This window comes from Buceros rhinoceros, unplaced genomic scaffold (assembly GCF_000710305.1).
Source record: "Buceros rhinoceros silvestris isolate BGI_N320 unplaced genomic scaffold, ASM71030v1 scaffold29673, whole genome shotgun sequence".
Taxonomy (NCBI): Eukaryota; Metazoa; Chordata; class Aves; order Bucerotiformes; family Bucerotidae; genus Buceros; species Buceros rhinoceros.
The window spans coordinates 2867-15422 of record NW_010404769.1 but is presented as its reverse complement, the minus strand read 5'-3'; the positions used below and the strand labels follow the sequence as shown (position 1 = coordinate 15422).

Sequence of the window (12556 nt, the reverse complement as noted above, 5' to 3'; positions counted from 1 at the left end):
GAAAGAGATTTTCAGTTCTCTTCCAACTGTTATTTCTGGAGAGGTTAGATAGAAAAGCTACATGTGAAACAAATCAGGGACTAAAAATCCACAGCTTTGTTCCGAGGCTGTAAGGATGGTTTAGTGCCGCTCTTTGTAAGCTAAAGGAGAAGAAACAGTGACTTCTCATCGTCTTTTCCAGGAGAGCAGCCCAGCCTGTCCCTTCAGCCAAAACGCCTGAGTTACGTTGTGCCTCCGAGAAAAGTGCGAAAATGGCGAAGTTTGGGATGGCTTGAACGTGTTTTGTCACCTAAGCTGAGCTCATTCACATTCAAAGCTAAAACAAATTTTCTCAATTGCACGTAATAGAGTAAACAAACTCTCACATTCTGTCTCATGTTCAAGAAGTTATGCTGCAAGCAACGAGCGCTAATCTTCAGTTTAATATCCTGTTCCTAGCAGTCGTTTTATTGGGCAAAATTCAAGGTCAATGGTCCTGAAGTAGTCAAGAGAACTATCCTAAATCCTCCCTCATTGCTGTTTCTCTCTCTGCATTAAGTAATACAAGGCTTAGCTGCCAAAGCTTTAATTCTTTTTGTACGAGAAGAGTTACGTTTGCAACTTTTTTTTGCGTTTCGCTTACGTAGTTTTTGTAAACTGGGGTAAAAAGACTACTTGTTTATTCCGCGCAGTTGATAGTGTAGACAATGCGAGTATGATGATCAGCCTGTTTTCCCCTGTTCTTACCTTCATTCTCTTCTGTGTTTCAGGATGATTGCTGCTCAGAACAGTAGCCGTACTAAGTGAACCAAGTGGAAACTCCTGGATGAAATTCTTACCATGCACTGAACGGCACGGCATCAAGCGCCGAGCTCTGGGAAAATGTCTGCTTGCAACACATTCACTGAACACGTCTGGAAACCTGGTGAATGTAAGAACTGCTTCAAGCCCAAAAGCTTGCATCAGCTTCCCCCAGTATCTGAGAAGAAACCCCTCTCACATGGAAACCTGAAATCCAATGCAAACCAAAGTACCAGCCATCGGGGGAGAAACACCGGCAACTTCCGACCACCCGTGGCAAAGAAACCCACCATAGCTGTGAAACCCACCATGATGGTCGTGGACGGGCAGGGGGTGTGTGGTGAAGTCAGCACACCGGATCATTGTGAGAACAAACCAGCGCCTGCAGGGTGGAACCGAAACAAAGCTGTCGTGAACAAAAAACCACTGAACAATAATAACGAAGATGAAATAGAAGGTTACGGCCGTGTTCACAGGCCTTACGGCGACAACGATGGTGTAGGTAAGGTAGCAAATAACAATAATAATGGACTGACAGAAGTTTTGAAGGAGATTGCGGGTTTGGATACCACACCTCAGCTTACTGGGAATGAAATGAACTCAAGAGAAACCTTCTTGGGAAGAATAAATAATTGTTACAAAAGGTCGCTAGAAAGAAAGATCCCTCCGAGCTGCATGATGGGTGGAATGAAGGACTCACAGAGTAAGCACGTCATTCTGAGCGGAAGCACTGAAGTAATAAGTAATGAAGGTGGACGTTTCTGTTATCCCGAGTTCTCCAGCGGAGATGAGAGTGAGGATGACACGTTTTTTGGCAGCATGCAAGAAGAGCATGAGAGCTGGGATGAAAGTGATGAAGAGTTGCTAGCGATGGAAATTCGTATGAGGGGCCAACCTCGCTTTGCTAATTTTAGAGCTAACACCCTGTCTCCTGTTCAGTTTTGTGTTGACAAAAAGTGGAACACGGTGCCCCTCAGAAACAAGTCTCTGCAGCGGATCTGTGCTGTGGATTACGACGACAGTTACGATGAAATTTTAAACGGTTACGGGGAAGAGACTGTGATTCTTTACGGGCAAGAGAGCATGCAGAGCATGGTATCTTCTGATTCTACATCTCCCGATTCTTCTTTGACAGAAGAGTCTCGCTCTGGAACAGCCAGCAGTTCTTCACAGAAGCTTTGTAATGGTGGGTTATCTCCTAGTACTCCTCAGGACCTCAAGCTGATTGAACCAGAATATGAAAGTCTTTGTGATAATCAACAAGTGATGGATGTGTCCAAAGCTCCCAGGAACGTTCCAAAAAGTCTAGAAACTCACAAGGCGGTCCTTGCCCTTCGCCTGGAAGAGAAGGATGGCAAAATTGCTGTGCAGACTGATAAGCAAGAGAATAAAAGTTCTCCAGATGTTGCTGGTCAAGCTGTAACTATAAATTTGGTGCCTGTGGAAGAGCAAGCTAAACCTTACAGGGTGGTGAATATGGAACAACCAGTTTGCAAGCCATATACCATAGTAGATGTATCAGCTGCCATGACCAATGAATGTAAGGAGACTCAGCCTGAAACCTCAGAAACCAAAAATATATCATCTAACCCAAGCTCACCAGTAACTCCAGGCACACCTATTACATCCTCTGCAGCATCACCCGTACGACTAAATGCTAATCTGAAAAAATCCAGTGCAATCAGATACCAAGAAGTGTGGACTTCCAGTACTAGTCCAAGACAAAAGATACCTAAGGTGGAGTTAATTGCAAACAGCTCAGGACCTTCTGTTCCTCCCAGGAAGACAAGCCACAAGTCAGCTCCCACTTCACCTACAGCTACAAACATCTCTTCGAAAACTATCCCCGTGAAGTCTCCCAACTTATCTGAGATAAAATTCAACAGCTACAATAATGCTGGCATGCCACCTTTTCCTATTATCATTCATGATGAGCCCACTTACGCCAAAAGTTCCAAAAATGCCGTTAAAGTTCCCATCGTAATCAATCCAAATGCATACGACAACCTGGCTATCTATAAAAGCTTTCTAGGGACCAGCGGGGAGCTATCCATCAAAGATAAAACAACCAGCGTCATAAGCCACACATACGAAGAAATCGAAACAGAAAGCAAAACGACTGAAGCCACCGGAGGTAAATCCCCTGAACCTTCCCAAGCCAAGGGGGTGACGAACAACTCTGACTGCAGGCTGGGTTCTGTGGCGCAAAAGGTCCAAGAGTTTAACAGCTGTCTCGGGAAAAGTCAGATATCGCCACAGAGAAGCCATAGTTCTGACCACAGCTCCCCCTCAAGAGTTCAAAAGACAACACAAGAGGCTGCAGAAAAAAAAGACGTAACACCAGAGGCTTCTACTGGCAGCTGCAGCAGCAGGGAGAATGCAAGCACGGTGCTTTCGCAGCTCGTGGCGTCCATCCAGCCGCCTCAGTCTCCTCCAGAAACACCTCAGGCTGGGCCCAAGTCCTGCAGTGTAGAAGAACTGTACTCCTTACCCCCTGATGCAGATGCTACTAAAAACACCCTGGTACGACCCAAGTCGCTGTTTACATCACAGTCTGACGCAGAGTCATCCAAGACAGTGGAAAGCACCGCCGTGAAAGCGCAGAAAGAGTCGCTGTCGCAGGCAGTTGCCACTCACTCTCCAAAGCCAGTGAGAGCCACCCCAAACACCACAAGCCCCAAAACGGAGCAGGCACCACCATTTCCTCCTCCACGGTCCACTTCTTCACCCTATCATGCAAGTAATTTGTTGCAAAGACACTTCAGCAACTGGACCAAACCAAACAGCCCCACCAGGTCTACAGAGGCTGAGTCAATCCTTCACTCAGAAGGCCGGCGAGCTGCCGACGCAAAACCCAAACGCTGGATATCCTTCAAGAGCTTCTTCCGCCGCAGGAAAACTGACGATGAGGAGGACAAAGAGAAAGAGAGGGAGAAAGGAAAATTGGTGGGTCTTGATGGAACTGTTATACATATGCTCCCCCCTCCTCCAGTTCAACGTCATCACTGGTTCAGTGAGGCAAAGTCAGACTCCAGCGAGAAGCCATCGATTGTTTTCATGTATCGATGTGAACCGGCACAAGCTGAACCGAAGGCTGACCACCACAGCCAGAGCGGAGCAGAGTCTGCCGTCGCAGAGGCTCTAGCGAAAGACGCAGCAGAACCGCAGGAGAAGTCTCCGGAGAGTCCTGAACAGCACCCAGCGAGTCACTCGTCACCACCTCCAACTGCCAAGAAAATCCCCAGGTATTCTGCTTCTCTTTGTGGTCACTTAGTTGTGAGCTGTCCTGTATACGCTGCTGGAAGGGGGAAACACTAAGGAGTTTTACTACATTTTGCATGTTACATTTTATTACATTTCTTCCTTCTAACAATTGTTCTGTGGGTTCTACAAATGACAAAGAAAATACGCTGCGGTGTGAGAAGTACCTTGTGGGAGCACTGGACAGTGCCTGTCTCTATCCTTCAGTTACCTTGGGGCAATCTGATGCCTTTAAGGGGGTTTTTACTTAATTTTTCACATTGTTGAAGAGACCAAGTGAAACCTTATAGTGCCGAAAAAATGAAGTTAATTTTTTTTAAGGCTTTTGTTTTTAATCTCCCAGTAGTTGAGAATCAGGATTGTCAACTTCCGTTCTTGCCCAGGCAGGAGGCATAACCGACAAGAGGCTGTGCTTGCTTTCTGTGAACTCTTCAGATATTAGCAAGAGGTCAGTGTTAATTCAGGCTAAAACATGCGTCTGGGAAAGATGTTTAAAATCTTTAGTTCAGCTTGCAGAGGCTTAGAGGGAAACAGAAGACACGAAGATGGCAATCAGTGAACGTGACACTTCTGTAACTCAGAATGTCAAGAACAGTAAGCTCGCCGGAAAACCAAACCGATGACCTGGAAAATAAGATAAGCTTTAGAAATGTCAGATTACTGGGGGGTCTTGAAAGCAAATTAAATGAAGATACACCATGTCCTTACTTTGCAATGGGTTACAAAGCTGCTAAGGATTGATAACCACAAAACAAGGCCTGGAGGTATTTAAAGTTATCACTAGAAAGGTCAGTTTTTCCTTTTGAACAGCACTTTCGAAATACTCAGTTCTTTGGAAAGCTTAAAACTACCTCTCTTCATAGAAGAGAACTTGGCTTTGTTTCATCTATGCGATCGTTTCCTCGTTTGATGCACAAATGGTGGTTCAAAAGGCACCAGCAAATACGAATGCATTAAATTTACCGGTTGTTAGTGGACAGATTAATTTTCACTAGGAATCAGCTTTATCACTCCTCGGGATGAGTGTTCTCAGTGTAGTTCATGATGCAGCAGTTGTTCTCAGGCAGAACCTAACGCTGTCCTCTCAGACTGCAGCACGATGGTGTCTCAGGCCTGAGTCACTGTGGCTGGTGGCGGGGGTACAGCAGTGTGGAATCCACACAGATGTGAAAAAAAAGATTACTCACAGCCTTCTCAATGTAGTTCGATCCGAGTGTTGCTGCTGGGGTGTCACAAGGTAAAGGTGTCTCTTCTCCGGCACTGAGAGATCACTGCTTATACCCAGCAGCGGCTTTGTAGATGGAGAGGTTTCTTGCAGGAGACCTGCAGCACCGCCTGCTCGTTCTTCCCTCCCTGTCTTCATAAACGGGGTCAGAGCTGAGCTGAAAGCTCATTCAGCACTGGCTTAGGTGGCGAGTGCCCGTGTAAATCACGGTACAACTGATTTGTGCACAGCCATTTCCATTTCGGTGACATATTAAACTGAGTAGTTTCTTTTCACAGTTACAAGTCAGCCATAACTTTCCTTTATAGGATCCTTAGGCCAGGCTTGGGTGAACTACAGATAAAGCTGAGTGTTTACTGAAATACTTCCCGCCGGTAGCGAGGTCTGTATATTCATTCCATTCTGGTTTAAGTAAGGAAGCATTTCTTCATAGCTAAAGAAGGGATCGCCCATCTCCTTCCTAAAATGCTGTGAACTCTGTCGGAAGGATGGGAGCTGGTAATGGTATCCCGCTGCTGTACCTTGCTTCCACGCAGCGTGAAATGCTTACGCGTATTGTACAGATTGATTTTGAACGCTGTTGTTAAAAAGCATATAGTGAACTTACCACACCAGCAATTTGTGTTCTTTTAAGGCTATATTTTAGTTAAAATAGTCCCTGGGTGTTTCACTGGACCCTTTCATGGGCTCTAGACTTATCAGAGGACATCGAACTCAAAGCTTTGGGAAATGTCTTGTTATCCTTCAAATGCTACCCCAGTGCCACAGTCACAGTACAGATAGTTCATCTCGAGTCACTTCCAGCAGATTGCTGCTCCTGGTCAGTGAGGGATGAGAATCTTTCAGAAAACTGGGCAAAATCTTGGGCAGTTCCTGCCTGCCAGGGAGGCATTTCAGTAGCACAAGTGCTCCTGGAATGCCTTTTGTTGTGCTGATTGCCTTGAGGTTGCTGGCCAGTGTCCCACTGGTTGCTGTGAATTAGTCAGGCACACGGGATTGCAGGGACCTCCCTTGGGCATCAAATCTCCATGTAGAGGTGATGGAGGAAGACAGTTCCAGTGGGAGGTGATTTAGAGCACCTCCTCTTAAAAGGCTTACTGGGTTGTCTCTTCAGTGGGTTTTTCAGTCATTTCTGCTACACCACTAACTTATTTAAGGAAAAAAAGTACAGGTGGTTGGGTCTAGGGATGTGCCACAGCACCTGGACAGGCTGTCCTGATTCAGCGGGACAGGCACTGTGAAGTTCCTCCGAGTGCTCTGTATGTCTAGAGGAATATGAACGTTGTAACAGCCGACTCGGTAGAGACAACCGGAATCACTGTTCTTCAAAAATGTAGTGGTCTATTAAGAGCAGGAGCACATCCGGAGACAGGCAGGAATAATCACTGCTGCCACATTCCTCTTTGTCATTGGTCCAATCCTGCAGATGCTGCAGCTGCTTCAGAAGCTACTTGAGGTGAGAACAACATCTTTTAAACCTCAGTAGGGCTCTGTTTAAAACGAAGTCCTTCCCAGTTTAGAGGACCTCTTGTATAAGTCTTAAGGTAAGGTTCTCACCTGAATCCGAAACCTCTTAAGAGTAGCTTGCATAAATCAGAGGAGAGTTCAAGGATGTTATAAATGAAAAAAATATTTCTTGCTTGAGCGAGTTTACTGAAATGGGAGAAATTCTCACCTGAAAATTTCAGGTGGTACTATCAACTCCTCCTTCTTCCCAAATCTATCTTGATCTGCTTTTTTCTAGATCTCAGCAAGGTTTATTTACCTTATTCAGCAGTGCTCAACAGTGCTCTTAGCAGAATTGGACATCATGCACGTGCATTAGGCAAGAAGTTTGGGAACATTTTATGTGAAGGACCAAGCAGAAGGGATTTTACCATTTTCTCTTTTATAAATTTGGATTAAGAAATGGTGGATCATGTGTTATTGTCCTTAACTCCTCTAATACGGTCCGTGAGATGGAAAGACAGAGAACTAAAAATGGATAAAGAAAAACGCGGGGTTTATAACGCACAGTTAATCTGTGGAACTCATTGCCATTAAGTTTCAGTGACGCTAAAGAGCTTAGCAGGATGTCTTTACTGGATTATCGAATGTATCCCCCTTTATCCACGCAAACATCGCATTATACACCATTTTTAAAAAAGAGTTTCAATTCTCGTGCTTAGGACTAAGTCAACTGCTAAGTAATAAGTGAGGAATAAACTTCCTGGCTTAGTTACTTCTGACTGTCATTTGAGAAGCTTCTCTCCCTTTCCCCTGCAGTGACAATTTCTGTCTCACGGCAGTGATGAGGACCTGAGCTGCCTGAGCCACCACAGTGGGGTTCCTGTACCCTGATGATCCTCGCTCAGTGTTCCGCAGAAATAAAGTGGTCAGTGTTCTGAACGGAGTCCTTGTGCGAGGTGGCCTTTGACCGCCCTCAAGCCGTTAACCTCTCTGCTTTTTTCCTCAGGCGGTATTCAGTCTATTTAGGATTTATATTAGCTTTATTAGCTCAAAAGTGAAGGGCCTGAGGGGATAGCAAAGGGATCTCTCTAAACTAAATATAGCTTCAAGTTGCACAGAATTTTTTTGCCTAAAACGAAGTCATCTTCCTCGTCAGTCTCTCATCTCAAACTGTTTGACTACCATTGATTATTGCTTTGCCAATGTCCGCTCAGGAAGGAGATCAGTCTCAGCTGGGTCTAAAACCACATCAACTTTTCTCTGTGCTTCTGTGACTGATTTCCACCACTTGAGTTTATGCGCTGCCTTTCTCCGAACTGTGCTCCCTCACCCTGACCCCTAGATCTGACCCTGTTTCAGGAATGTGCTCTCAGAATCACTTCTTGTAAGCATTGCACTTTATCTCCCTCATGCTCACTGCTATTAATCACTCTTGAGAAGGCGCGCTCTGAACGGGGGAAGATACAGGTCACACGATAGCCGCGATTCCGCTCTCCTGACAAAACCCAACGCACTGTGCAGGCTGCTGTCTGCAGTCCCGCTGGTCCCCCCAGACTGAGGGGAGGGAGAGCACATCGCCTTTTGGCTACGCTCCAGAACCTCTGGAGGAGGAGAGCCTGAGGTGAGGACTTAGGGACACCTGTCCCTGCAGGAAAACCACTTTTGAACCAATTCGGAACTTCTGAATGACAAGTATGCTAATTCAGTGGAATAACGGCTGAAGGACACTCATTCTTACGGCAAGGTTTTTTGCTGCACGTAATCTCAGCTTCTTAGGAAAACAAATGTGTTCTGTGTGCACGGAGGGCTGCTCCCCCCAGTAACTGAGGGGTTGTTTAGTTTCAGTCACGTGTGCCCGAGGAGCAGAGTTCGCTAAAATCACTCATTGCCGATGAAGTTTGGTTTTGAAGTAAAAAAAAGGAGAAGGCTTGGACAGAGGAGGCTGCACCCACCATGGTAACAGCGAAATATGTGCTCTCATGCGAGGCACCAGAGAATCCATCCTGGCAAAGTAGCTATAAACGCCCCAAATAAGGAGAGAGCCTTGAGACTCGCTTGCTATCAGCCAGCAGATACAAAGTTATCAGGCTTTCATGGTCCTAATCTGAGAAGGGCTTGTTTATCAGCTTCTCCTGTTCTCCGACTAGTGGGTTTAACTGTTTAGACTATTTCATGGGGCATTTGGTTCTCGCAGCTCACCAAGTGAGGGTGTTCTTGCCTTTCCTTCCTTCTGCGTTCCCTCGGCGCTGATCAGGGGTTGGCATTTTGCTGGTTGAGTCACCACGCTGCGTGTATACGCTTGAGCGCTCGTCTTCACTGTGAAGATAGAGGGAAGCGCGTCCCCACGGATTTCACAGCCTGACATCTAATCGCTGTGATTTAAAGTGTGTTGGGTTCAGACACTGAAGCTGGTTGGAAATCAGATTTGAGGTGTTCGCTTACCTTTAACAGTAGGTGAGTCTAAGCTCTTAAAACTCCTCTAGAAATTTGACCCTGCTTTTCCATAACTGGTTAACGTGACTAAGACCATAGCTGTCATACCAGAAGAGTGATGTAGTAGACTGTGAACTATTTCTCATCCGCACAGGCAGCGGAAGAGTTAAGGCAGGGCCGTAACTAGCCGGTTTCCTGGGGCGCTTTGGCAAGTCCCGGGGCCCAACCCCCTAAGGTAAACATGAAGGTGCAGTAGGTGTATCACTCTGTGCAGAGTTCAGCCCTGTTGCTCACAGCTTGCACAACTTGTAGCGCATCAGAACACTGTGGAATCAATGGCTCGCCAGAGTTTCAAGACATGATTAAAAGACTCAAGAAGGCCCTGAAAGAATTTCCTTTAATGGGGAATTGTGTGAGTGAGTACAGTGGGTGAGTTGGTATTTTTTTGTTTCTCCCTTTCTAGCTGTTGGTTTACTTTGGCAAACTGCTTCTGAGCTTAGGTTTAGTGGATGTGCTTGCATGTGTCTGGTCTGGAGAATGAGTCTGTGCTGTACCTCACTAGTCAGTACTAAAAAATCACCTGGAGATGTGATAACTCCTGGTTTGTGGCAATGACGGAACCGCAGAGCTATTAGCATCTATTTCTTCTTAAAACACTCTCTTTGAGGAATGCAGGTGTGTATGTGATCTGCGGCAACAGCAAGTCTTTAATTTCTCATCGTCTTGAGAGCCTCGTTGCTGCTCTAACGTTGTGTATGCTTTACTCTCCGATTACAGCAGGTTAACTCTTCCGTGAGGATATTGTTGTGGCACGTGGAATGTTCTTCACCCCGTTCCTATGCATGATACTAAAAATGGACAAAAAGGTTGATGCTGATTAAAGATTACATCTTTTAGAATTTATGCCAGTTTTTCTCTTTTACTAACAAGTTCTAATGAGTTTTGTATCAGCCTGCAGTTAAAATTCAGGACTCTGAGTAGAAAGAGCATGTGCGCGCTGCGCTGTACGTGGGGTATTATGTTATGCAAAGTATTGGCATGTTTTAGTCTTTGTAGTCTGGGATTGTGTACCCTGGTTTTCAGTATTTTGGCGTTGGCACAGAGAGACGTATGCCTATAATTTACGTTAACCCTTTGAGTGCATAATCTCTCTTCCCACTATAAGGATTTGTATTACCAAAACTCTGCTGCAACGCCTATTTAAAAATGCACAATTTTGGGTTCTGTTCATCGGAAGTTTTACTACGTTGTAAATCTTTGCGACCCCAATTAAATATCTGTACAGATATACAAAGTGGTGCTCATCTTCCAAAGGAAGTGCATTACTCCTCTCCCTTATGGAAGTCACAAGTACTTAAAGTTCTGGCTGTTCTGTTAGAGCGGGCTGTAGTCGTGAGAAGCCGTGAACAGGTCGTACGCTCTTGAGATTTGGCCTCTAACCAGTACTTGCCTCTGTGAACGAGAGAGCATAAAGGCCCAGAAATACCTCTGCTCTGGCTTGTTCTATTGGCATACTATGGATAATTGCTGCTATGTTTTCAATAGGATTGGGACTTTTTTTAATAAATCTGAACATTTTTAATATATATACAGTGCATAATTTTTAAATCGTACTTCAGTAACTAGATCCATGGAAAATTATTTAATCTGTGATTTTTCACAGTTTTGTGCTGTCAGTCAACACAGTTTGATTAAAACTTCATAGCTAGGAGGAAGCACAGAGGAAAGTCTTCATGGCCTTTTGCAGTTGGCCTAATGCAGGTGGATTTTAATCCTGGAGAATTTTATATGGGAAATAGATGACTGGCTTAGAGGAGCTACTGGACTGTTTCCCAAAATGCCAATTCCCAAAATCCTACCGGTAATAAAAAAGTATCATCAAAGTTTTCTGAATTTATTGAGACTGAACAGTCCCCTTTCTATACCTTGGTGTCTTTGATTAAAGCAAATTGTTCTGATGGGTGAAAAGCACCTTAAACTCTGCTGCTGTCCTATGAGTCCGACACGCCTAACGCAGAATCACGCCTGCGTATATAGGCACACGTATGTTGACTGTAGTCAGCTGTAAAACATTTCATTATCCCTTTTGTAGACGTGAACTACTACACGTTACTTTTTCAGTCAAAAGATGTTTCTTCTTATTAGGGAAACAAAATATTGTAGGAAGGTGTGCTTAAAAAAAGAGGAGGGAGAAAGGAGCTTATTGGTTTACCCGTTCATTCCCTTCCCCGAAGACATTTAATGCCTAATCTGGTATTTTGCCAGCAGGATCTGGTGCCCAGCGCGTGCTCCAGGTGACTGTGTTTTGTTTGTTTCAGTCAAGTGCCCGATGATACGACACTGGAGGATTTGTCCCCTCGTGTTCCTAGAGCCGTGTTTGTGAAGCAGGACAATGGCGGCAGTGCCTCGGTCATACCAGTGTCATCTGTCCGCGTCCCGCAAGGGGAGGAAGAAAAGGCAGAAGCTTCAAATTCTCCTGACGTAAATCCGTGCAGTGCTACATACAGCAATTTAGGTAAGTGTTTTCTCGTAGAAGAAAATTTAAATTAGGTCACATTTTTGATGCCTTTCCAGGATGTGAAGAGGCCCCTCTTCTGAACAGCTCAATGCACTTTCGTAAGGTTAGTTTTTAAAGACAAACCTTTCAGTATTAATTTATAGAAAATGAAATTATGTTGTCGTACTCTGAGACGTGCAACCAAGAAAGTGAAGATTCAACAAACTCAAAGATTTTCTTTCCTGTGATTTTAAAACTATCTTTGGATTGCCCATAACGATAAACATCTCAAATGTTTAAAAGTGTCTTTTAAAAGACACTTCTTTTATCTCTTTGGAGGCATCTTCATCAAAGAGGCTTAAATTACAGAAAAAATTACCTAATTTTTTTAGAAAAAATGGGTCTATTTCAATATTTTTCTAACTTTCAGCACAAGATAGGACTTTTAATTTTAGAACATCAATAGCTGCTAAAATATTTGTAGTCATCTTTTGATGGCTAAAACCTTTCTTACCCTCGTCTGAGTCTTGCTCCTTCAGCAAAGGGTAAGTTATGGAAGTGCTGAAGGTACTGCACAGACACTCAACTACCACTGAATTCCCGACTGCTGTTCAGAAGACCCCTGTGTGCAGGCTGCTCTGGAAGAAAAGTGGGCCAGACCAGTAAGCACCTCCCCATCTAGAGTAACCGTATCATCAGCCTCATGTTCTGAAGCGTTTTCAGTGAATACTGCAAATTTAGGAATATCTGCAGCCGTGTTTTCTGAAAGAACGGAAACCTCTCGCGTAGTCCAGCGCAGGACTAGCCGGATACGTGGGTTTGGTAATGCCCCGATCCTGTCAGCTCACAACCAACTTATTAAGCGTTTGGACAAGAGTAAACCGAGTGCACTGAGGTGGCTCACAAGTGGA

General features: G+C 44.8%; 1 protein-coding gene across 1 annotated transcript; it reads left to right on the top strand.

The window, feature by feature from the left end:
* Window positions 1-861: 861 nt before the first annotated feature.
* Window positions 862-11663, top strand: PEAK1 (pseudopodium-enriched atypical kinase 1; the record flags this gene model as incomplete). The annotated part of the gene is made up of 3 exons (XM_010133509.1): window positions 862-4025; window positions 9461-9577; window positions 11467-11663. Coding segments are annotated over exons 1-3 (3478 nt in total), but the record flags the coding sequence as incomplete, so codon positions are not given.
* Between the last annotated feature and the right edge of the window lie 893 nt (window positions 11664-12556).